At 36.9% G+C, this 26,110-nt stretch overlaps 3 protein-coding genes, 1 non-coding gene and 2 pseudogenes across 9 annotated transcripts; 2 read left to right on the top strand and 4 right to left on the bottom strand.

Moving 5' to 3' along the window:
* Positions 1-229: 229 nt before the first annotated feature.
* Positions 230-7,759, top strand: LOC147534480 (putative serine/threonine-protein kinase At1g54610). Of its 2 annotated transcripts, XM_086646867.1 has the most exons (9): positions 419-731; positions 1,523-2,112; positions 2,483-2,767; positions 3,556-3,873; positions 4,280-4,507; positions 5,269-5,369; positions 6,362-6,458; positions 6,537-6,953; positions 7,164-7,759. In XM_086646867.1, the coding sequence occupies exons 2-9, from the start codon at positions 1,645-1,647 to the stop codon at positions 7,368-7,370; spliced, it is 2,121 nt and encodes a 706-aa protein (XP_086502993.1). In that variant the 5' UTR covers positions 419-731; positions 1,523-1,644; the 3' UTR covers positions 7,371-7,759. The 2 variants fall into 2 exon arrangements, with proteins under 2 accessions (XP_086502992.1, XP_086502993.1); XM_086646866.1 differs by having other exon boundaries at positions 230-2,112.
* Positions 7,760-8,317: 558 nt separating this feature from the next.
* Positions 8,318-8,391, bottom strand: TRNAI-UAU (transfer RNA isoleucine (anticodon UAU)). The gene has a single exon. It is a non-coding gene; the product is annotated as a tRNA-Ile (tRNA).
* Positions 8,392-10,739: 2,348 nt separating this feature from the next.
* LOC147534478 (auxin-responsive protein SAUR36 pseudogene) lies at positions 10,740-11,505 on the top strand (annotated as a pseudogene).
* An 876-nt stretch (positions 11,506-12,381) lies between these two features.
* On the bottom strand, positions 12,382-17,992 carry LOC147534477 (uncharacterized). 3 transcript variants are annotated; one of them, XM_086646862.1, is made up of 6 exons: positions 17,872-17,992; positions 16,900-17,734; positions 14,449-16,628; positions 14,263-14,364; positions 13,509-13,686; positions 12,382-13,442 (listed from the first exon to the last, which is right to left on the bottom strand). In XM_086646862.1, the coding sequence occupies exons 2-6, from the start codon at positions 17,705-17,707 to the stop codon at positions 12,658-12,660; spliced, it is 4,053 nt and encodes a 1,350-aa protein (XP_086502988.1). In that variant the 5' UTR covers positions 17,708-17,734; positions 17,872-17,992; the 3' UTR covers positions 12,382-12,657. The 3 variants fall into 3 exon arrangements, with proteins under 3 accessions (XP_086502988.1, XP_086502989.1, XP_086502991.1); XM_086646863.1 differs by having other exon boundaries at positions 12,382-13,439; XM_086646865.1 differs by having other exon boundaries at positions 12,382-13,424.
* Positions 17,993-20,485: 2,493 nt separating this feature from the next.
* On the bottom strand, positions 20,486-21,420 carry LOC147534476 (pectinesterase inhibitor 9 pseudogene; annotated as a pseudogene). The gene has a single exon (XR_015228238.1). The product of XR_015228238.1 is annotated as a pectinesterase inhibitor 9 pseudogene (transcript).
* Positions 21,421-22,909: 1,489 nt separating this feature from the next.
* On the bottom strand, positions 22,910-26,039 carry LOC147534475 (protein GRAVITROPIC IN THE LIGHT 1-like). Of its 2 annotated transcripts, XM_086647587.1 has the most exons (3): positions 25,723-26,039; positions 25,478-25,528; positions 22,910-24,480 (listed from the first exon to the last, which is right to left on the bottom strand). In XM_086647587.1, the coding sequence occupies exon 3, from the start codon at positions 24,412-24,414 to the stop codon at positions 23,158-23,160; it is 1,257 nt and encodes a 418-aa protein (XP_086503713.1). In that variant the 5' UTR covers positions 24,415-24,480; positions 25,478-25,528; positions 25,723-26,039; the 3' UTR covers positions 22,910-23,157. The 2 variants fall into 2 exon arrangements, with proteins under 2 accessions (XP_086503713.1, XP_086503714.1); XM_086647588.1 differs by lacking the exon at positions 25,478-25,528.
* Positions 26,040-26,110: the final 71 nt, after the last annotated feature.

The raw sequence follows: 26,110 nt of genomic DNA, 5'->3' as shown, positions 1-26,110 counted from the left end.
TTGGTTAGTCCACATCCCAACGCCAAAAACAAAAAAGTGTTATAATGTCACATCTAAAAAAATTATTTTGATACAACTACAAAATATCTCGAAGAAACACTCTTAAGCTATGGTTTTTGTGGTTCAATGCAAAATTATTACCACAAATCACATACTACAATGACTGTTAGTATACAAACATATATCATGAATCACATTTTCGAATACAATAAGATTTTTGCTTAGAGTTAGAATCCAAATTTCGAAAATGAGCGGATTTACGATTCTCCAATTTTTATAATCGTTAATCAAACAATCTACTGATAAACGTCTCATTCCTGTCCAATTCAACCCATTAAGAACAATTCTAGAGAACGAAAAGAATTAGAGAACCTCTAAACAGAAATCTTATATTGCTTGTCGAGGACGCGAATCACTCAAAGTCACATAAATCTGTATCACAACTCTGGTGTGAGAGACCACCATGGGACCCAAAACGAGCAATCACGTCTGGTGTGAGAGACCAGATGGGCTCGCTCCCGCGGTGCTTCCGCCCATTTCCACTCCTTCCCTCGCGGGAAGGTCTCGTCCTTCTCTCTCTAACACCTTCTTCTCCATTTACTTTCTCTCTCTAAACTAAAATTACCTACTTCAATGACTGACTGAAACAAAGCTGTAGACTTTCTCTCTCTAACAAGTAGAAGAAGAAGAAGAAGAAGTGAGGGAAGATAAAGAAACAGATATACAAACAAGTGCGTCAGCTTCGCCCATCTCTTTATTATCTATCTCCCAGCTATCCAATCCGGTTTTAGGGTTCCACCCATATCCTAAAAATTCTCATTCTATCTCTATCTCTTCTCTCCTAAAATTTACCACCTCATTCATCATTATACTCCAACCCAATCTTTTTTTTCGAACACGATTTTTCGTTTATTTAATGTTTTGCCCTTTTTTTTGGTATTTTAAATTTGTTATTTATGTCAGTTTTATTTATTTAATTTATTTCTGATTTCGAGAATTTGTAGTGAATAGAGAATTTTGTTTCCTCAGATTGAAGTCTAGAAAAAAAAAAACCCTAAGCTTTTATAAGCTTGGGTTTTGATTGAATTCCTGTTTTCATTAGATGAAGTTCTGATCCGGTTTCACCCTTTTGTTTTTTCAATCACTTAATCTGGGGTTTTGAAAATTTCAACCTTTCATTTGTTTTCTTTGTCAATTAAATTGATTTTACTTGACTGGTTCAAATTTGAGGATCTGGGTTTCTATTTCTTAAAAAATTCTGATTTGAAAAAGAATTTGGATATTTCAGGACTTGGAACCTTTTCTTTATCAAATGATTCCTATTGGGGTTTATTGAATACTTGACATTTAGAAATATTTACAATTAGTTTTTGCTATTATAGGGTTTTGGGGATCTGTAAGCTGGTTTGTCTAGAGGTATATTGGGTGGAAGTCGTGAATTTGTGTGAAATTTAGGGTTTTAGATTCAAAAATCGCAGGCGATCAGAGCTTTGCTTTGGTTAACTTGAATTTTGGATTTCAGGGGTGATGTTATTCAGTCATTCAGGGAGATATATCTGCTCGAATTACAGGACAAAATTTTGGGGAGAATTATAGGAACTTGCTCCTTACCTGTTTAAGAATTGGTCTATGTGAATTAGGATTATGGGTTGTGTTTCTTCAAAAAGGGCTTCAAACATAGATGGGTATGTCGAAACTCAAAGGAGGGGGAAATCTTCGAAATCATTGGTTGCTTCCTCTAAGAGAGAGCCAATCAAATTACCGATCGATGGTGATGGTAGTACTAATGGGTCTAATGCAGCAAGAATGAGGTTATTATCGAATGGATCATCCGAAGAAATTGTGCCCTCTAGTTCGATTTTATCCGATGCTGGAGAGAAGAGGCCATTAGTTGAGGAGAAACCCATTACAATTCACCATGAAAGACGGGCAACAACAGATAATGAGTTGCATATAGTAGAACCACCTGTATCGAGGATTGTTAGTATGCCTCGTGCTGCTGAGAGAGAACAGGTTGCTGCTGGTTGGCCATCTTGGCTCACATCAGTTGCTGCGGAAGCTATTAAAGGGTGGGTGCCTAGAAGAGCGGACTCGTTTGAGAAATTAGACCAAGTAAGTCATTGTTAATTTGTTAGCTCCATTGCTTCTTTTTTGTAAATTAGGTTATATCAAGTTGATTGTTGTTAAATATATACTTACTGACTGTAAAAGTTCGCATTTCGATAGAGGTTTGATAACATATAGTTTTGGTTCTGATGAGGATTGGAGTCGTTATACTTATATTTTTCGTCAGTGAGATACTGGGCAATTATCTTCATTTCAAATATGAGCTGAATCCATGCTAAATGCGAAGATCTTTTTGCTAGAATCTCTGTTATTTTTGTTTAAGGAAAAAATGTACATTCTCTGAATCCATGAAACTCGGAATAAGCAAAAAGGTCATGTTCGTTGGTTTTAATCGAGTGGCATTGCATTTCTGCAGATTGGGCAGGGAACTTATAGCAGTGTATACAGAGCCCGCGACCTTGAAACGGGAAAAATTGTTGCACTAAAGAAAGTTAAGTTTGTTAATATGGATCCTGAGAGTGTTAGATTTATGGCGAGGGAAATTCACATTCTGCGTAGGCTTGATCACCCAAATATTATAAAGCTTGAGGGTCTTGTCACATCCCGGATGTCTTCTAGCTTGTATCTTGTATTTGAATACATGGATCACGATCTTACTGGACTGGCAGCATCACCTGATATTAACTTCACTGAATCACAGGTATATGCTTTCTCTTTTACATTTTTTTGAAATGATGCATTTTGAATTTCTACATGTGCATATTTTAATCAGGAAGTAGTATTTGTCAAGTTATATGATGAGCAAAACATTGACATATTCTGGACAGTAACACGTGTTAATCATACTCAATGTTGTTGATGACTTGATGTTGTGATATTATCTATAAATGTTTGTATATACTTCCAAAATAAATGTACATATCCTTGTATTCTCGTATTATTTTACCATATAGATTCGCATTAAAATTTAAGGAAAATTGACAGTAAGTTCCGAGGCCAATTTTTTTTTTTCTCTCGAGAGGATCCATTAATTCTTTTTTGCGTCAACTTTCTGTGTAAGGTATGCACAGGCCACAAAGTAATGGTTTCATAGCTTCACTTCTATTATGTAGTTCTACGATATGCACATACATAGTCTGCACAAGTATGCGCAGGTATGCACGATGCTAGAAAAATATGGAATGTATTTTTAACCAAGACCAACAGGAAAGTAGTTCTTTGGACAAATTTCCTTTATCATTGATCGCCTCTTGGGGTGATATGGTCTGATATCCAACATCACACCTACTTAGTAGTTAAATCTCAAGGATATCGCAATAGTCTTTTTTCTAGACAAGTAACTCGATTTACTAGAAAGCAAAACAGAACAGGACAATTGTTGATAAGCTTGATTTAGCTTATTAAATTACTTTTGGCATATGAACACTCTTTGGTTGTAAAATTATTTAGTGTTGTCTCATTTTGGAAGTGCCTGTGCTGAAATTGCAGATCAAGTGCTATATGCAACAACTACTTTGCGGGCTTGAACACTGTCATAGTCGTGGCATCCTGCATCGAGACATCAAAGGTTCAAATCTTCTGATTGACAATAATGGTATCCTCAAGATAGCTGACTTTGGTCTGGCAACATTTTTCCGTTTTGACCAGAAACAGCCATTGACAAGTCGTGTCGTAACTCTTTGGTATCGGCCTCCTGAGCTTTTGCTCGGTGCGACACAATATGGGGCTGGTGTAGATCTATGGAGTGCTGGTTGCATTCTTGCTGAATTGCTTGTTGGAAAGCCTATAATGCCAGGAAGAACGGAGGTATATCATTTTCATACACCCCTAGCTGAATTGCTTATTGCTTGAACTTTTAGGTATAAAAACAACTTCGTATTCTCTTTTCGGGTTCTTGATTTTCCTATCTTAGTCTACTGCATTTCACATCCTACGCACCAATTCTTCAACCACACTGGTACTACAGTTTGATACCTAGATTTGTGGGTCAATTTTGAAGCAACTGCATAAGATATAATTCATGTGGAGTTTCAAAATAAAAATCTTATAAGCCAAATGTATAAATTGGCTCTTAACTATGAAATTTTGGTAGATCTCTTGCTAAGAAGCAAATTTTGTTGCCCATAGAAATACACTAACATGCATTTGTTTGATCTTTTTGCGGGGCCTCGTCTGTGTTTGAAGATTTTTTGTTCATGTTAATACTTAATAGGTTGAGCAACTGCATAAGATCTTTAAACTTTGTGGTTCCCCATCTGAGGAATATTGGAGAAAGGCAAGATTACCTCATACTACAATTTTCAAACCTCAACAACCTTATAGGCGGTGTGTGGCTGAGTTTTTCAAGGACATACCTTCTACCTCTTTGTCCCTCATTGAAGTCCTCCTCTCAATAGAACCAGAAGGTCGGAAATCAGCAACTTCAGCACTCAAAAGTGAGGTAATTTTGTTTTCCTTTCCAGGTTCAATTTTGCCAAGAAATTGTTTTCAATAAAATAGTTGCTTGTAACATTTGTGGAGGAAAAATTATTGGTATTGCATGATTTGAAGTTGAATACCTGTTATAATGTTTTTTAGGAGCTATGTCGTTGGTCTCGGTCCGCCCGAAGGCCAAGACCGTTCCGAGACTGAGTTAGGCCGATAAAAGCGGCCGAGACAGCAAGTACAATATTTTCCTGCACCAAGACCTAAAAGATAACCTTCACTCTTCTTTAGCTCCTATTAGGCAAAAGACCTAAACTATCTATACTATATTATCGCTAATTATCTTAGATTGATTGGAAATATAGTAAATAGTTAAGAAGGTAATAAATAGTCAGTAATGCAATTAGGATTAAAAGTGTCCAAAAAGAAAACTCCAGAAAATTTAAAGCTGCTGTTCGGCCTAAGCCAAGTAGCGTCGTCTCGGTCTAGATCTGTCGAGATAGACGAGAAACTTGGCCAAACCCTAAGTCGGTGTTTCGGTCGAGTATCGTCTCGGGAGAGGTCCGAGACCGAGCCGAGACACGAGATTCTCGGCCATCTCGGCCGAGATAGACTACATAGTGTAGGAATATACCTATAGAAACTTCCCATTTGTTTTAAGATTTAACTTGGATCTTCATGCTGCATGTCTGACTTCTTTGGACAAAAACATGATTTTTTGAACACTGTCGTATTTACTTGCTCCAACTACTTCACCTGATATCCTTTTTTGTCCAGTTTTTTACAACAAGGCCTTATCCCTGTGATCCATCCAGTTTGCCTAAATACCGACCTAGCAAGGAGTTCGATGCCAAACTTCGTGGTGATGAAGCTAGAAGGTATGTGGTTTTATCAAATTCTGTACAATTTTTTTTTGTATGCATGTATCTCCTCACAGAAATGACGGGAAGGGAAATTCTGATGTGTGAAGGTTGCTTGCACTACCGTATGATGCACTTTAATAGCCGCGATTAGAGTCAAATAATATTTTGTTCCTTCATATATTTAATGATGCCTGTTTGTGGTGATTGGTGAGTACCTGGATCTTGCTCCTCACTCAGATTCGCCGATGTAGGCACCAGTGAGACAGGTTTAGTGTCAGTTGATTACTCGGAAGTCCTAGTTTTCCCTGCTACTCATTCTAGGTCTGGATAATGATCGACTGTTTTCTTCTTGAAATGAGATGAGAGACACGGTCACAAGGGATTAGATGAAGAACCGTCTGTCTTGATAGCCTTATCGCTCTTACCTTGAAATTCTCTTGTCTTTTTTTCCTCCTTCCGAACATATTTCACTTAACTTCTCTCACCCAGGTGGGTACCAATGTGCGATATGCTATTATACGTTCCGAGTGACATCATTACCTAGCCTAGCGTTACTCGTCTATGTAGTATGGGTACCCATGTGCGATATGCTACCATGCTCATTATGTGGTACCAAGGCATATACACTTGTATGTCTTCAATATGCTACTTTCTTGACGTGGCACAGTTTGGAGCATTTTCTAGAGCAGATATATGTTTTTATGGTGCATATACATGCAGCAGAATAGATGCAATTACTCTGAAACAATTTCATCTCCATAAAACTCAAAAGCTCAACCATTTTAACTAGTTCACTACGCAATCTTGTACTTAACTACTCAATTATTTTATCTTTATATGTTCACAAAAAAATAAGGAATTGGTAAATTGAGGCTGAAGATTTTAGTATGCCAAATTTGGAGTTGTAGATTCGCAAAATATCCGAACAAGGGTAGCGATAATTTCATGCTGTACAATGGAAGTAGGGTTTCTTTTGTTAACATTCACTTAAACTTTCTTGGTATCAGGCAAAGAGCAGCGGCAGTAAAAGGTCATGGATCTGGATCTCTGAGAAGGGGTTCTAGAGATCCTCAAGCAGTGCTAGCACCAGACTCTAATGCTGAGGTCTCTTACTTGGCTCTTTCAGATTCTAATGGTTTCTGTGATTTCTTGTCTTACCTTGAGTATCTTTGGATGTTTCAGAAACGTCATGAATGCACAAGCCCAAAAAGCACTAGCCAAAAATACAATGAACACAAGGATGGTGGATCGAAATTTCCTATTAAACCTCCCCGAGGGACTGCACAAAATGGTTTTTCTCTTTCTGGTCCCTTGATGAACTCTGGTGTATTTGGATCTTCGAGGCTGAAAACAGTGGAGTTCGATACTCAGGAGGCCCATGTTCACGTGCCGGGTTCTAGAAATGGCCCAGAGTCAACGACTAGGAAATCTCGCATGTCTGAGGAAGCCATATTGTCTGAACATAAACTGAGTGGAAGACATAATCAACGCGATGATGTCGATCCATCTGAAAGACGGGAGCGGACCCACCATTTGATGAATGGCCCAACTTCTTCCTTTATGAAAGTCGATAGAGTGTACAGGAAGGACTCCACAACAGTAAGTAGTAACTTAATCAATACAAAGTAGCTCAATTTTAGTTCTTAAGCCAGGAAGAATCTAATTCTTGCAATATTAGAAAATATTTTGGCAATCCCAAATAGATGATGCATTTTAGATGCATCACATGACAATATTGGACACTATTTGGATGTTTATAATGTGCAGTTAAGTTGTGATGTACTTAAAATTTGCCTTTTGTGATCTCAGGATTATGTCAGTAAGAAGAACAAGATCAATTTCTCTGGACTTCTAATGCCTCCAGGAGGAAACATGGATGAAATACTTGAAGAGCACGAGCGGCAAATTCAAGAGGCTGTCCGCAAAGCTCGTATCGACAGGTCAAAGATGAAGAAAACCTATGATGACAATGGCCAGTCTGAAGCACTTCTTGCCCTAAGAAACTGCAGTAAATAAATATTTGAACTGCTTTTACATTGTTTATTCGAGTCCTCACTGGTCTGTCCGGACGGGAGTTGTGCTCTCACTTCAAATCTTTTTCTCATTTCAACAAAAAGAAGAGCTAATATTACACTTTTTTTGCTATTTGGGTAAGTAGGTATCGACTTTTTGAAAGAAAGATTGTGTCGTTTCAGTATACCAACTAACCAAGAACTAATTTTACCTCACCATCATTGGTCAATGTAATTCAAGATCTATTGTCTAGGGATCTTTACGGATTCGTTTCCGTTTGTGTATTTCTGGTGGCAAGGAATCATCTTTTGTACAGGAAAAAAAGTTTAGTTTCAATGTAATGGAGAACCAATTTTCCTAAGTTTAGTAAATTTATGAATACAGGTACCATATATTTGATTTAGCTTACTCTACTGATTTGTGGTTATATTATTCTCTCTAGTCCTCTTCCCCAATTTAAGTTCAACTCTTTTTAAAGATTGCGGAGAATCTTATATTTTATGTTGAACTATTTTGAGGGTTATTATGTTCACTCGTTTCAAGTGTAACTTCACATTTTTGATGCTTCAAAGCGATTGCAGTTATCGACATTGTCTTCGCTTTTAACACCTAGGTCGAACATGCATAGAGTTTTGTTCTCGGTGAAAATTACTAGTTCCCCCAAAAGATTCCGATATTTACTAAGTTTGGTGACAAATCTAAAACCCATACCAAAATGAGAAGACTCATTAGCCCTTCGTTACTATGATATTGGTCGGCCTGCACACTCTATAGCACGTAACATCATCTGAAATATCAGAAATGTTCAGAGTGCTTCTCAACCAAGGTGATAATAGGTCTACATCTACGTGAGATGGTCACAAATGATGAGGTTTGCTTCTGCTAGAGCTATTTTGTCAATTGGGTAAGCTGAAAACTAGTGACGGCAAAAAAGAATAATAATATACTAATAGTCCCGGCGGGGCTCGAACCCGCGACCTTCGGCTCATAAGACCAACGCTCTAACCAACTGAGCTACGGGACTTCTGATATATAAGTTACTAGTTAACTTATAAGTATCCTCTGATGTTCTTCCTTCACTGAATCCTACGTTGTCCCTATTCTATATTAGAATTTGAAGTTTGACTAATTTTTCCATGTCAATAATGAAGTGTTTTGCTTTTATAAATTTTCATATATAAAATATGTCAAAAGTTTAGTAAGTTATATAAAAATACACATAATATGGATTGTAGTTGGATCAAATAGTCGGCAAAGAGTGAATTATTCATTATATGATTAGAATTTGACTTCTTATTCTTTTTCTCATCCTTTTTCGTCCAAATTAAGAGAATTATACTAACTAAGCTTATTTTGGGTAAAGAAAATTTATTAATTAAATATCAATTTCGTTATTATATAGAATGGGGCAGCAGAATTTTAGGGTCTATGGAAGGTGAAGCATCCATATAAAAAAAGTTCTGATTTGTCGAGTCCCCACACTAACCCCAAGATTCGTTCCACGAGTAATCCAGTCTAACAACAACCAAACTCTGATTTGTTAGTGTATTTTTCTTGTCTGACCTGTTTGTAATTAGAAAATGTTTCATCCGTGCATTTGGCTCTTCAGTGATATAAAATATCTTTCCTTTTTCATTATTATAACAACCATGCCGTAAGGATGTAGTAGTTAAGTTATATATCTTGCATTTAGAAGGGCTGAAGTTTTTTTTTTTTACGAGAGAGAAGGGCTGAAGTTGAAATACCATGTTATCATAAAACACTTGAGATACAAAAAAGAAATACAAACATAACAACAAAAATAAAAAAAAAGAAATATGTTGTAGGACCAACATGGTTATATCATTTGGACGGCCCATATCCAAATAGTCCTAAGTAGATAAGACCATGCTCTTTAATGGACCGACTTATCCCAACATAGGGGATTTACTTAAAAGAGATGTCTCTCTCTCTCTCACCCTGCCTCCCTCACCCTCTCATTCTCCCTATTTCCACCTCTCTTTCTTCTAATCTTTTAACATTTGTTTTCCAACCATGAGACTTTTTGTTGTTTTTGATCCACCGGAAATGGTGATGGTCTTTTGTTAAAAATAACCAAATTGCTCTTAGGGCCTCCTTTTGTAGATACTTCCATACAGACCCCAAAGTTGTTCTAGGGACCTCCGAACGCAACCCCTAGACCCTTCTTCTTTGTTTCTTCTACTTTCTCTCTCTTCAAAGATCTTGCAAGACAAACCTAAGACTACCTTTGGAGCTTGAAGTTCTAAGCTTGCTTATAGATGGTTTCGTTTTTTCTTCTTCTTTTATACAACAAAAGGGTTGTTGATGCAAGGGCTCGAGTCCCTAGCTTGGAGAGTTTGATGTTTTCTTCTTTATTTCTTCGGATCTGAGACCTAGCTGGAAGGGTTTGAGACCCTCAGATTGGTTTAGTCTAAGGCCCATAGCATTGTCTTAGACTGGTCAATTTGAGAAGGGCACCTTATTTTCTTTCTTTCTCTAGTTTAATCCAAGTCTTACTATTCACATGGAAATAAATAATAAGTACTTACAAAACACGAAAAAACAACAAATTCACGTAGAAACGAATAATAAGTACTTACAAAACACAAAAACACAACAAAGAATTGCCACCTCTAAAGTCGCCCCTTCGGGGCCACCTTTACTCTTGACATTTCTCGTAGGTCTCAGACTGAGCAGTCTGATGAGACTCAGGTTAGCCTCAATCCGTGTTGAGTTTTTATAGAATGTGCAAAATAAGTACAATAGGTAAGTTAATCTACAGTCAAATGGACGGTTGATCAAAAATAACTATTTGTTCCTAACACTCAAAGATCAAATAAATATTTGAGTAGTTCTATCTATCTAATTTCTATACAACAAATTTACCCATTTTTGTTATATGGAGTTAAGTTTCCAAAAAAAACAAATTTACCCATTTCTTACATTATGGGTTATAATAGTATTCTAATTAAATTACTTGTATAATGTTGATAGTTAATGATCTTGTTCCCTGAGACTGAGAGCCACGAGTAGCAACAACTATAGCCTTTTTATGAGATTTAGACAGGTATAGTTGACTCACACCTTATTCTTTTTTTAACCGTTTTTTAAAACGTTGAGTTCCAATTCTACTGGCTCCCTCGAAGCATCCATTCTTCTAGTATCTAATTTTAAATAATCTTCTCAGATCTTCCTTCTTCTCCAACCTCTCTCTCTCTCTCTCTCTAGACAAATTGACTCCTCATCACCTGCCGACCATTTTCTCTCTCTCTCTACTTAGTATTTATTAGTACTCTCAAGTCTCAACCCAATAACTCCTTATAAATCAGATCATTTAAAGCTTCATTTGAATCAGAAAATTATCCTAACTTCTATCCTTGTCTCACTATTACATACCCATTTTCTCTCTCTACTCAAACTCTTACAAAAAAAAAGCAAATTATGAGAAGAACAAGAGGATTCAAGCTAATTGGGCGAAGAATTTGTCGGGTCTTCAAATGGGTTTTAAAACCCAGAAGAAAACAATATGGGTACCATCAATTAGGTTATTCAAATAATCAAAATAGAAGCAAGACAATGGCGAAAATTTACAACTGGGGGAAGTCTTTGAAACGAGGAGCTAAAGAACTCTGTTTATCTAAAAGTTCAGCTAGAGATTATAGTCGATTGGGTCATGATGATCCGTTTAATAACCCGAAACCCGTTTCGGTTCCTAAAGGACACTTAGCTGTTTACATAGGAGATAAAGATGATGATGATAATTATAGGGTCTTGGTTCCGGTTTTTTATTTTAACCACCCATTATTCGGTAAGCTACTTAGAGAAGCTGAAAAGGAATACGGATTTGAACATCCTGGTGGAATTACGATTCCTTGTGAGATTTCTGAGTTTGAGATTGTGAAAACAAGAATCGACGCTGGCAGAAGTTATTATGGCAAATAAATAGATCTCACTGTGATGGGTTATTAGATAATAGAACCTAGTTGTTTCAATCTTTTGGTTTCGTGTTTGTCCTCTTTTATAATTTTCTGTTAATATTGGATGTAATAGAGGATTTTAGATTAGTTTAAAGGACTTGTTTCTTTGAGTTTTTAACGTTCAGATCCCTTATGAAAAAAACAAAAGGGCATTTTCGTCATTGTCTTTTGTTACTCACTGTAAATGTTATTTCAAAACTATGGAGTGGATTGGGGTGACTTTCACCCATGTTATGATTCTTAGTCCTTTTGTCTTCCTCCTAAATGGATAAAAAGGAGTTTGACCTCATCTATAAACGGTTTGATCAATCAACCGTTTGCTATTTTGACTTCTCCAGACAGCCCTAATTATTTTTTCTTCTTCAACAAATCGGAACTCCAGCGAAGGAGGGAGTTTAGAGAGAGAGAGAGAGAGAGAGTGAGTGAAATTTCTTTATTTTATTTTTTCATAGTCGCCGCTCGGAAAATTCGCCGCCCGGGAAATTTTCTGGCCAGCGACCTAATCGGAGAAGAGAGAGAGAGAATGGTAGGGAGAGAGAAGATGAGGTGGAGAGAGAGAAGTGAGGTGGAGAGAGGGAGCTGAGGTGAAGAAACTATTTTGCTTTCCCCCTAAATAAAATTGTCAAACAAAATTGACCAATTTTTGACCAAGTCTTCGCACCCCAGAAACTATTTAGCTTTCCCCAAAGCCCTGCACTTTTTATTTCTCTCATCAATTTTTGCTTTCAACATCTTTGTCCCAAGGTCTAGCAAGTAATCTACATTGTACCCACTTTTGAGACCTAGACCAAGTCCATGGGTACAGAACTTCCCTTCCTAGTGAGGGTTCTACAAACATGCCCACAAAGCCTTGACAATTATCAAACTTGAGCACACACCTTTAACTCAGGTTCTAAACCCTCTCTTAAGCGACAATCGACTACCACTATCTATACTAGTATGGTAGTAAGTGAAGTCTCTTTAAGGACAGGCTTAAGAACACATTTCAAATTTCAAAACTAATTTCGTGATCAACTCAAAGAGGAGCATAGCAAAGCTTGTTCAAGAAAATTATACTATATACATAAAGAACAGAAGTCATCTGAAGTTCTGAACTAATAGAGTATTGACAAAGAAAATGAAAGCTTAATGATATGCAAGTTAAAACTGAACACGCAAATAAGTTTGAGATGTATACACAAGCTTGTTGCAGATAGAGCTGTCAATTCTAATGTGCCAAGTTTAAACTTCCAACCACATATTCTATGCAAATACTGTAAAGAAGTTTGTCAAGAGGTACCTACCAAAAGGTTTTGATCCAAATGTGGTTCGGTTCAGATGAGCTCGTCTTTAAGAACATGCTCCCAGTCTGATGAGGGATGATCATATCTACCACCTGGAAGTATGTACGACTCAATAATGGCTTCGTCTGAGATGCATATTCTGAACTCTTTTTCTGTTACTTGTTCTCGAGGGACATCATGATCAAGCGCAGGTTCGGCTTTGGAGGAATTTGAACTTGTGGATTGAGCATTCACATCTGATGATCCATCTGATGATCCAACTGATGATCCATCTTCTGATATGTCCTGGGTGATGGACCTAGGTTTGATCCATCCGTCACATGAGCCGAATGATTTCTCGGCAGCATCTGCATTGAGTCCGTTACTGGCTGATCCCGGAATTTGTTTCTCCGTCGTAGTCATGGAACTACCAGAGTTGTCAACCCGACATTTCAGTATGTGGAGTCTGGCCATAACAGAAGCATCGATTTCATCTTGTTTGTTAGCAGTCGACTGATTTGCTTCCTGGGTAAAAGAAGTCTTTGTAGCCACGCTCTCTGCATTGAGTCCATCCTTGATTGATCCCACCCCTGTCATAGTCATTGAACTACTGGAGTTGTCAACCCGGCATTTCAGAATTTGGAGTCTGGCCATCACTGAAGTATCAATGTCATCTTGTTTCGCGGTACTCGACTGATTTGCTTTTTGGGTAGAAGTCTTTGTAATAGTGCCTTTAATATTGGACGATGATGTTTTAAAGTTGCTCTGATCATGGGTGACCTTCAAGCTTGATTGTTTATCTACATTAGCGAACTCCTCTGCTATATATGATCCTGCTACAGAAATCTTTATAATACCACAAAAAGGGATTAAGAATCAGATTAAGGGAAAAAATTAATCACCTTTTTCCTGTTGCAGCTTGTATTCCGCTATCTTAAGTTTCATGCTTTCAAGGCGAGTGTTGTATCTCATGGAGCATAATGCAGCTTCTGCCTCGAGCCATAAATTCTTGTACACTTGAATACCAAGGACTGGTTCTTCCTTGTCATGAACGTGTTCTTTCAAAAGCACATTTTTGAGCTACATATTGGAACAAGAGGATATAATTTCTGTCTTAGTCAGTTTTTTTCTCAAATTTTAAGTGTAACTACGTAACTTGAAATACTCTTCCATTATGTATTTTTCACTGTGCTGAACACAGGTAGAAGTATATTATAGTAGGTACTTGTTGGATACTCACAGTCAAACAAGCCCTTCAATGTATACAAATGAGTAGTTTGTTTTTAGATCTCGTGTGTACTTGCAAATAATCATCTTACCTCCACAAAATGTAACTTTATGTTAATCTTACCTCAAGTAAAAGTTAACAAAGGTCGATCCAACCGTAAAAAAATAAATTATGACTGCAAAATAAATGTACTAATATCTAAGACAAGAAATCGTATCCCCATTGTGGGATCTTTTTAGGCTGCAGTATTCGACACCTCGTAATCTCGTGTCGATGTCAAATGCCAATACCAGCACCAGAACCAGTTTCAATATATATATATATATATATATATGAATAGATTAAAGTACTTTTACTATTTGAAGAAGAGTTTCAAAATTGAACTCCGGACTGGCAAATGTTGTTACTAAAAATAGCTCCAATAATACCTGGGCAACACCATTATCTTTCTCAGAGTCTTTATCTGGATTACCAATTTGGGGATGAAAATCGTAGAGAATGCCATGTTTCTTACTGACCAAAGATGCGACCTGTATTATAAGGAAAACCAAAATAACCTCCACTGAAGATGATTAACAGTTCCATATATTTTTTAAATAATCAAATTACCATACCTTGTCAAGATGAGATGACACTCTGACACAAGATCCCGTCGATTGTGGAAAATGTGTCTTGGGCATTGGTTTTAGTAGCCCAACCTTCATAGAAAAACAGGTATTAAGATTATTAATGACACGCATAAGAACCTCTCTGTCGTGTTCCTCTAATTCGTTCCCACCATTTGAACAAGTAGCAAGAAGCAACTCTGACAGGTTATGCATTGAATTAACTAGCAGACGAGTATCTAACTTTGGTTCCAATTTATTAGCTGAAATATCAGAATCTTCATCAAGTACTTCAATATTCTCAATAGTTTCAGTAACTTCAGAGCATGGAGAAGTTGAGAGCTTTAGCTCAGCATTGGATTGCACAGGAGATGAACCATTCTGTGGAGCAATGTTGATGTCAATCCCAGAAACTCCAACTTTACGCTTTGACCTAATCTCTTTAGAAGAAGTATCTTCGACTTCTTCATTACTCGATTGAACCATTTGGAAAATATTGATGTCTGAATTACATTTTGAGTCGGCAGGCAGAAAAGTGCTAGAAGAAAAGTGAATCGTATTCTTGTTGCTCACGTCCACAGACGGTTTTGCGGAAGCAAATGACAAATTACAATCCACCGAGAGATCAGTGTCATTAGAAACTATGTTTCCGGAAGAAATGGTTATAGGGCATCCATCATTGACGGGACAGTCCTGAGACGCTTGAAATTTGAAAGCATTAGACGAATTCCCAGCTTCCTGGCACATAAATGGAGAAGAATGAAAAGTGGGAGCTCCCTTCCAACAAGGTGAATCCACAGCAGGATTAAACTGATCAAATGTATCCACAGAATCCCCTGCTACAGCTACAGCAGCAGCTGCTGCAGGTGTCAAAGTCGAATCATCAGCGAAGTTAAATTGGTTAACTTGATATGCTTTTCGATTGAAATCGTTTTTCCAGGACTTGTCGGCAGTTGGATTACTGTTTAAAGGAAAACCTTTTCCTGGGGAAGTAAAAGTGTGATTGGTTTTATCCATCAAGTTTTGTACACTACCTAAATCAGCAATATTTTCTTCGCGTACAACACTCAACCGGATAAGAGGATCCTTCCTGTTCGTGTTGAAGTAAGAATAATCTGCCCGACTCTCCTTGTTGCCAAACACATTCCCAGACTGGTCAATGAGCTCATTTGGAGATACATGTGAGATCTTAGGTTGTATAGGAGGATTCTTCGTGTTGGTGTTGAAGTAAGAATAATTTGCAGGGTTCGCATCGTTGCTTAAGGCATTTCCACACTTGTTCATGAGCTCATTTGGAGATATATGTGAGATCTTAGGTGGTATAGGAGGATCCTTCGTTTTGGTGTTGAAGTAAGAATAATTTGCAGGGTTCGCATCGTTGCTTAACGCATTTCCACACTGGTCCATGAGCTCATTTGGAGATATATGTGAGATCTTAGGTGGTATAGGAGGATCCTTCGTTTTGGTGTTGAAGTAAGAATAATTTGCAGGGTTCGCATCGTCGCTTAACGCATTTCCACGCTGGTCCATGAGCTCATTTGGAGATATATGTGAGATCTTAGGTGGTATAGGAGGATCCTTCGTTTTGGTGTTGAAGTAAGAATAATTTGCAGGGTTCGCATCGTCGCTTAACGCATTTCCACGCTGGTCCATGAGCTCATTTGGAGATATATGTGAGATCTTAGGAAGTATAGGAGGATCCTTCGTTTTGGTGTTGAAGTAAGAATAATTTGCAGGGTTCGCATCGTCGCTTAACGCATTTCCACGCTGGTCCATGAGCTCATTTGGAGATATATGTGAGATCTTAGGCGCGGAAATAGTTGTGCCGTGGGTTGGAAATTTAGATATTGAACCCACTGGAGACCTTGTCGTGGATGGATAAAAGATCGTCTGATCACCTGCATAAGAATCTAGCAGGGACAAGCCCATGTTTGATGGGTTTCTGTTTGCATTAAGCTGATTCCATGTGTTAATGACACCTCCTGGGTACGACCCCTCAGGATAAAGAGTTTCAGACATTTGGGGAAACTCTGAAGAGGAGCCAAACATTGATGATGAGCAATTCAGATTTAGCATGTTTGTGTCTCTTGGCCCAATGTGGAATTTCCCTGCTAAAGACTCGTTAGGTTTTGTCAGCAAAACCCCAGACTCTTTGTTACAAGCAACAGTATCGGCTTCAGTTTGAGCTCCTGTAACAGTGAAAAACCAAATAAGAAGTTGTGGCATAGCTAAAGGTTGGCGTATATTCATTAATCAAAGGGATAATATAATTCCATCACATACTGAAAGAATGAAAGTATTATATTTAAGTACGGTTACCAATAGGTTACATGGATCGACAGTCATCCATTTATCAAACAGGAGGTATCTCATGAAAGAATCAACAATTGATGAGTGAAGAATATGAAAAACTTTAAAATGCACTATACCCAACGCCACGAGAGAGAAAAACGATAATACCTTGGAAAGATGATGAACCAGTATGTAACTTCTCGTTCCAGCCGAAGCACCCATCTTCAAGATTATTCCCAGTACCTTGCTCGCTCCATGCATTACTCCCATTCCACAAGCCACCCCATGGCGGATGATAGCCCACATCAGAAAAGTTGTGGGTGTTAAGCACAGGAGTCGACATCTCAAAAGGGGTTCCACTCGACATTGTTAAGACATCGGAACCATCACGGTTTTTGATTACTACATGACTAGTTTTTCTTTCGCCAATTGCTGGCGAGAGTTGAGTCGGATTATAGTAAATATCAGCACCCACTTCATTATAATAATTGTTTGATGCTTTACCCAAATTTTGACTGTGTGGAAAACAATAGGAGGTCGAATTAGAAGTAGGGGTACCACTGCCACCACCACCACCACCAAGGTTGTTAACAGGTGGAGAATCGTAGTAGTAGGGTTTATGATGAACATATCCTCCGCTCCTAGTGCTATTAGGATCAAGATTAGTTGCATAAGTTGAGGAATCAAATTCCAAATTGGGGTGGTCGGAAAATGAAGTAAGAGGTGGGAGAGATGGTTGTTTTGGTGGTGGAGAAGGGTGAAGATTGGACCAGTCATTGCCGCTAGAAGCAGAAGATGAGAAGCGAAAAGGGTTTTGAAAAGGGGATTGATCAAATCGGTAGGGTATGGAGTTAGGTTTAGGGAGAGAATGATCGATGGTAAAAGGTGGAGCTAAAGGAGACAAATTTGAGGTTGATGAGGAAGCAGTGGAAGATCCACCACCACCACCATAATCAAAAGAACCAAGACCCATCATTTCAATTCAACAGATAATCAAGCCAAACTGTAATGATCACAAAGAAGATGAACAAATATCACAAATCAAAATGAAAAGGGGAAAAAGATGTAAACTTCTATATGAACAATCAAAACCCCAAGTAGAAGATAAAAAAGCACAATCAAATAGTTACAAAAATCTACCTGTAAAAGCAAACTCTCTCTCTCTCTCTCTCTTGTTTCCTTGTGCCACTCTCTTCTCTTTCTCTCTCCTCGTTTCAGAAGAAATGAATATTTTATTATCTAGATCCGAACTAACCTCTCTGTTCGACTCTTGATATGCTTATCAAATAAACCCCCCAAGTCCTGCCTATAAAATCATTTGGACCCAATTCTCGAGTTGGGCTCACACAAGGCACCCTTACTAAATGCACCTCCAAAGTCCAAACAGCCAATATAACTATAGACCCTCCTCACTGTTTTGCACTCCTAAGTCCCTTTCCCTCACTATTTCTTTCATATAAATGTCTAATAACCGAGGAGGATATCTTTCTTAGAATAATACTTTGCACAATTCATACAATACATACACATTTCTCTTCCACAAAACAAAAATTCTTTAAGGAGGATTGACTTTGTACATTTTCTTTTTTGTTCAAAAACAATTTCAAAGTGATGAGAAACGAAGTGTAGTGTCCTTGATAAAGGCTCAAGTAACCCTTCCTAGTCAAGGATTTTAAATTCACGAGGTAGAATGTCAAAGCGGACAATACTGCTAGAAATTTTGAATGCTGGTACAAACGCATCTCCCTTTTTAGGTTGAACTATTGGAAGGAAGTTTGTGAGAGACTGAGACACTTTTAACACTTATGGGACGCTTTCGAAATTTCAAATCTTGAATTGATATAATTAGTGAAGAAAAATTAACTTTAACTTGATAAAAGTAAAAGAAATATGTTACTTTGAGATACGTGTAACAACATCTCCAATGCAACACTCAACTTTAAAAATTCAAATTGGCACTTGAGTTTTTAACAAAAAAAACACTCTTCAATGAAACACTCAACTTGAATCTCAAAAGAAAACTCAACTGTTGACTTTTTTTTAGTATATATCAACATTATTGTTGTATCTCAATTGGTCCACATCAATTATTTTATATATAAAATATAAAAAAAAAAAAAACAAGAGTAACTCTGAAGTAAATGTTGATTTTCTTTTGTGTTGCATTGGAGAAGTATTTTGAATTAAGAATCCCAATAGTGTCACCTAAGAGCATCTCCAATGCAGCATTCAAATTGAAAAACTCAAAGTGCCACCTAAGATTTTTTTTGAATTTTTTATAAAAAACTCCTCTCCAATGCAACACTCAATTTAGATCTCAAAATGACGTGGCATCATTTAATGTTGAGATATGTTAAGAAGAAACTCAATATTTGAGATTTCTTTTGAGGATCTCACTTGGTCACTCAATATTAAAAGCAAATCTAACCATTAAGAAAATGCCACCTAAATTATTTTTAAGTTTTTAGAGTGTTGCATTGAAGATGTCATTTGAATTGAAGATCTCAACACTGAGATCTAGGAAAAAGAGAAATTCAATTGAACCTTGACACACCAGACAATTTGTTTTTTTTTTTTAGTTTTGCATTGGAGATGCATGTTTGGTGCTTGTACTTCCAAATCTCTATAACACAATTTTCTTTTTGGTTCAACCATTAATTGCTTTGAAAAGGTTAAACCCATTTCCTCAAATTTTAAAATGGTCAAGGAATTTTTTAATGGCATTAAGAGACATGTCACATGCTCGAAGACTAATAATCTAATGTCATTTTCGGAGAAGTTCTTACTATCTCAAGAAACAGTTGCGTTGCGATATCAAAGTTCTCTCAACCAATATTTTATCCAATATGATGAACTTCTAGACATGTTTCTACATGTGAATATATGTGATGGATGAAAAACCTAACTTTCTTTCACTAATGCATAGTTGAAAAACATAGTGTTAGAAAGTAATCAAATCTCCAAACTAAAATTGGTTACAACTCTAAATAATTGTGTTTTGGTTGGTATAACTCTAAATCATTGTTAAGTATTTGTAGCTTAAGGTATTCATAATATAAATGAAAAAAATGGGAGACTCAATCTTAGGGTTCACTAATTTTCTATGGCTTCCAAATCTTTAATTACTCATAACAGTAAAAAAAAAACAGATATTGTTGAATCTGGTCTGTTTCATAAAACTTGTCAGTCTCTAATCCTTTCTTTCACTCAACTAAACTCCACCCCACTTGTTATAACCAAACAAAAATGTGCTAACTTCTACCAAAAACATTAGTCACTCTCATGGTTACCCAGGTTTGTCCCCTTGGATAACCCCAAGGTTATGTTATATTCTACACACAATCTTCATTGTCTTTATTGTTTCATGGGACCAACTTGCACAATACAAATTTTCACCAATCGGCCCCCTCAATTCCTTTTGAATAATATAATTAATTAGAAAATAAACTATTATCGTACTTCCTACCTCTGACTCCGCAATGAGCGGCTCGCGGCTCTCACTGGAACTAAGTACCATAATCTTCTCACTTTACCTATTTCAGTCACCCCCCGATTGGGTTTTGGAGTTTTTGTTTGTTTCAATCAAGCACACGCTCTCCGAGCACTTTTTCTTCTTTTGCGCTGCAATAGCAACATTAAGTGTTTTTCGTCGTTAATATGATAAGGATTGAAAAGTTATACCCAAAAATAATTTGATCTTATCTTTTCATATGTAAAATTTAAAGACAACATAAAGGACAAAGCATGATGGATATTTTGTTACAAATTTATAGCATTAAAGGAGATATTTTACTAAACAATACAAGCTTAAACAGAAGGGAGAAACAAATACAGATAATGCTTTGTATTATGTTACATTAGCACTTATTACAGATTCATCAAATTTCACAAAACACGCCTTCATAAAAACACGCGCACACACACACATATGACACTTATATCAAACGTGGATGGAACATAAACAAAACCCTAAGTCCCTAACTAAGTTAAGGATCTAGCTAATGATGTTTGTCATCAGCAAACTGATTAACCAAAGCAAGAGCATTGCTAGTAACTTGAGCAACCTTAACAACCCTATTCATAATAGCAGCCTTAAGTTGTGGATCCGACCCACGACCCGAAAACCCATCACCACAAGTATTCTCATCAGTAAGTGCAGCACTTACCCAAGTTTGAACATTACTCATATGCCACATGAAATTCTGTCTTCCCTTGACCCTACTACCCATTTGCCCGAATTCCTTTATGGATTTGCTCAACCTATCAACACTATCACCCATATTATCAACACAATCTTTCATAGCTTGGATATCTCTTCCTTTAATTCCTTTAGCTTTCATCATACCCAAGATATAGTTTTTAGCAGATCTTGCACTTGCTAGGCTCACTTTCAAGGCTGTTTGAGCTAATTGTTTGGAACTTTGTTGAATTTTGGTTGCATATACAGAGAGTGATTGAAAGCACAACTCCGGGTATTCGGTCGAACCACAAGATGTTTCAATGAAATCGGTAGGGCGGCCGGAGTTTTTAGGGAGAGTTGTGGCTGAAGATGTGTGGAGAAGGTGGAAGAGGAAAAGGAGAAATGGAAGTAGGTTAATTTTTGCCATGGGTTTTTTTGGAGATGTGTGGCTTTTGAAAGTGGAGATGGGAGATAATAAGAAAGAGAGTTGAGGTTTATGTAGATGTATGTTAATGTTATTGTGTCAATGTGTACACGAAAGCTATAAAGTTAAAAAGTTGATATTTGATACTTCAAAGTTTTACATTTTTTTCTTGGATGAAAGTGGATATTGTCCTACCAATTTCATTGAATAATACAACTTTATTGATGGTATTCTTTTTCAAGTCCTTTTTATGGTCTTACAGACCTTGCAATCTTTTGGAGGTATAAAAATGATAACTAAAGATGTTCTTGATTTTATACTTAGAGATAAACTCTAACTATACTAAGAGCATCTTCAGTGCAAAACTTTATTCGTCCTATGTGTCAAATTTCAATTCAGACTATCACTTTGTTTGGTTTACATATGTGGCATGATAATTTTTGTAAAGCAATAATCAGTTATTTTGAAGATATATGAAGACTAAATATTATTGGTGTAAATTATAAAAGTAATGAGTTAAACAATTAGAGATATCTCAAGACGACAATACTTTGAAAATAGAGTCTCTTCTTGAAAAACTTCTATTTAACTACTGCCACATCATCTTCAAAATCTAAATTGAATTTTAAGAATGAGTGTTGCATTGGAGATGCTCTAATACGATTGCAACCTAATTTTAATAGGGCCTGGTACCAATTACCAAACATATTAACCAAAGCAAGTGTAACGCTAGTCATTTGTGCAACCCTAACAACTCTATTCTAATAGCAGCCCTAATATTTCAAACTATTGCGTTTTGGTCAATAAGGTCAATTTCGTCTTTCCTCTCTTAGATATTTTACAAAAATACCACGGGGAGCTGAAGCCTATAAAAAGTGTATAAATCCTTTTCAACCAAAGTCTAAATTTTTGAAGGATATTTTTTCTTTTTTTTTTAAATTGAAGGATATTTTAAGAAGTGCAGAAGTTAGCCAATTTTAAAGAGGGCCAAATATATACCATAACATTCTTTAGCAGCTTCTTGTTCTTGATCTTTGACCCCATTATCTTTTGTCAACCTAATTATGAAATTTTTAGTGGAACTTGCATTTGATTCACTCAGTGATAATGCAAGTTGAGCTAACCTTTTGAGACTTCCTTGAACTTCATCTCTTATGAATATAGTACTAATTCATAGCATTAAATTGGGTATTTCGATTACACAACAAGATTTTTTGTATGACCGTCAGTTGCACCAAAATGTTTATGTTAATTACATTGAGGAGGAAAAGGAGAAAAGTTAAGTAAGTTTGTGCAATGGGGTTGGTTTGAGAATTGTTTTCGAAAGGGTTTCTTTTGTTTTCGGGTAGTTTTGTATATTTTATATATAAGGTGTAAGGTAGATGTAAAGTTGAAAGAATGTTTTTGATAAATTTTGATGCTTTAAAATGAAACTAAAGTTGAAAGTTTGATGCTTACTTGTACATACAAAAGAGTGTTTTGTGTTTCATCTAGAAACACTCTTTATACAACCCTAAAAGTTCTCTTCAATAAGATCCCAGCACACCCAAATAAGATACATAAAAAAATAGAAATTTTAACAAAACAAGATCTAATATATTCCACATTGATCTCTTCCACCACTAAACACCACAATTCAGATCTAATTCTAGTTTTCATTACAAACCATCTTAATCTTAAACATTAACAAGATCCTATTATTTGTGACAACAGAAATCAGACCTCCCAAGACATATTTTACAGAGAAAATCAAAGCAACAACAAATAAATAATCAAAATACATATATTTATATATGATGAGCTGAACCCCCCCCAATGCACTTCACGCCGAGAGGTAAACACGAGACTGGATCACACTACCTCCTACCCAAAAGCCAGGCATAACCATGAGTCCAACTTTCAGGTTCTCATCGCCACTCTCATCCCCAGATACATTTTTCACCACATTCTCCATATATACCTCGGAGAAGTCACTACCTCTCTTAACTTGAAAAACCTTGACTTTTGGATCAAAAGAATAAGCTAGCCGGTGCAACAACCAGATTGACTTTGCCAGTTTCAAAAACGCCTGATAGAAAGGTGTCCTCGGGTGCCCGCCACCTAGAACATAGTTCCTCTGGTCCACATTTCCGAAGAATGAAGCCTCCATCTTTAGGGGAACAACTAACAAGTACTTACTCCTGCAGAATTTTCCAAAAATGGAATCAGGATTTTGGGTCAAGATATCTAAAGGATCCATAGTTCTCATTGCCAGGTACTGATGGAAGAAACTGTCGCCGGAGATTGTGAGGTTCTCCTGCTTAATCCCAAAGCTTTCTTCTTGGAACCCAGTGAACATTCTTTGGCAGACATGGGATTCAAATGCATATTTCTTGTGCGCTCTTTTGACATAAACAACTGAGGGTTCGATTGAATGAGCTGCTGCATCGAGGTCCCAACCTGCTGCTTTCATCATGTTGATTAATGGTTTAGAGAAATCATGGATGGCTTTGAAAGCTGATTCTACAGCAGATGTAAAGAGATCTGGTGTTAACTCTGTTGAGAAGAATCCATTTTCGTCTCCAAGGTCTTCTGATCCTATCGTTGACGAGCTTCTCAGCCTGAGCTTCCTCTCCAGTTTCACCCGTTTCTGGTTTGATTCGTGAATCCTTTGCTGCAACTGTTGTATCTCAGAATCTTTTGTTTGAATCTGTGATTGAAATTTCTTCACCATGACTTCATAGGTCTTCAACAAACTCTGTTGTTCTTGGATTTCTGCAACGAGACGGGAGTCCTGAGGAGAAACAGAAACAGGTTTTGGGTTGTTGTCTCTGTAGGAATGCTTGAGTTCAGATAGATTCTTAAGCTCGGAAATCACAAGTTTATCAGCAGCTTGAATCTTGTCAGGGTCATAAGGAGTGTGAGCAGCTTGGAGCTGGACGTAGGCTGATTTCAGAGCAGAGATATTATTAAAAACCTTAGATATCAGAGCTTCAGTTGGTTCTGGTTTCTGATTCATAGTTTCTTCCATGGGTTGAGGATGAACTTTTTGGTTGTTGCTATCATGAACTTGTGTATCTTTTGATCCTGTGGGTAGCATAGCTTCTACGTCCGAGCAAGTTTAAGGCTTGGTTTGGCGTCGGAGAAAACAACACTCAAACTAAACCTGTAAAATCACCAACAATTATAGATATCATCCTTTAGGATTCAAAATCAGACAAATCTAATAATATTGCGTATCAGTTTTGGAAGCCAGCCAACACAAAATATATTATGCTAAAGAACAAAAAGAAGCACATTCCTATGGAAATGCTAGAGAGCATGAGACTTGAATTTTCAGACATTATTTTTTTTGAAACGTATGTTCAAACATTATTATGACATGATACTTCTGAAAAGAAGAAGCATATTGCTGACAACGATTTTGATACAAAATGGAAAGACCAAAACAACATTGAAAAATATTACCAATCACGCTAAACTAAAACTATTAATAATGAGTCATGATTCACAAAATCAAAGAAATGGTATGCCACATTTTCAGTCAAATCTTGAGGGCTGAGGCTGCATGTTTAGAACTTAGAAGGGTGCAAGTGTGTTTTCGATGAGATGCCAAACACCTAGTCCTCTGAACTATCGTCTTGCCACTCTATCCCGCACCCGCAATATTCAGAATCCTCTGTACTACATATTTTGAGACCCTAAAAGAACAATCCTAATTTCAAAATATTGGGCCAACAATACCCTAATCCATTTATAATCCATATGAAAGAAGTTATTTAAGATCCTAAGTGCATATACAAGAAAGGGAGAGCTAAAATATTAACCCAAGCAATCTATTGTTGAGACATTAGTATTCCTACTCAAAACCGATCGGTATTCAAGGTTTAGGTTATGATAAACCCCACATTTTTACAATTCAGAAACCCTATATGGGTTTTGAAGATGAGAATATGAACTAAAGAAGCCTCTTGATCCAAGATCAAAACTTCGGCGAGATAAAAAAAAGGATCAATGTACTGATATAGATAGAGCTTGATAACCAGATTCACTAACCACCATAGTCAAATGAACACATATAACCAATTTGAGACATCTATAAACACTTTTTCAGCAAGAAAAATAAACAAAAATGAAGTATTAAAAGGAGTGTATATACTGACCTAAATCAATGGCATCCTAACAATGGAAAGTACCCAACGAACATAATAAACCTAAATCAAACAATAGAAGAAAACAATTACTGGGTATTTTTATTCACATCATATAAATCTTCCTCAAGAACAGTCTTCCCTAACCCATACCACAAAGACCATAAGAATCTTAGACAGATAATCACAGTACTCCATTAGAACTATAAAGTAAAAGCATAATATAATTTGAGTGTAAAAGATGAAGATTTATTTACCTAAAACTTAAATAGCTGACTGAAATAATCAGTGACTCGGGGGAGTTCTTCTCTTCTTTACTCAAATTAGTTGCTCCTTTCAGAGTTCTTTCCTCCACACGCACTCTTCTCTCTCTCTCTCTCTCTCTCTCTCTCTCTCTCTCTCTCTCTCTACACCACCTGAGAGAGCCAAGTCTGAAGAGTCAGAGGTTTCCTCTTCCTCGAGTTCGAATGGCCCCAAATTTTAAGGGTTAGAGTTTTTTGGGGAATAGGCAGAAAGAAACGAATCCGATCTGGTCGGTTGCCCTCTCAAATTGGTCTTCTAACTTTACCAAACCGTCACTGGTTTTTCTTTCCGAAACTAAAATTTCCACTTATAATCCGTTTTCTTGTTTTATTAATAATAATT

The sequence above is a fragment of the Eschscholzia californica genome, unplaced genomic scaffold (genome assembly GCF_041429995.1).
Source record: "Eschscholzia californica isolate CP2 unplaced genomic scaffold, dmEscCali1.0.p SCAF_6, whole genome shotgun sequence".
Classification (NCBI taxonomy): Eukaryota; Viridiplantae; Streptophyta; class Magnoliopsida; order Ranunculales; family Papaveraceae; genus Eschscholzia; species Eschscholzia californica.
The sequence above is the reverse complement of the archived record's forward strand: the minus strand, read 5'-3'. Positions and strand labels throughout refer to the sequence as shown.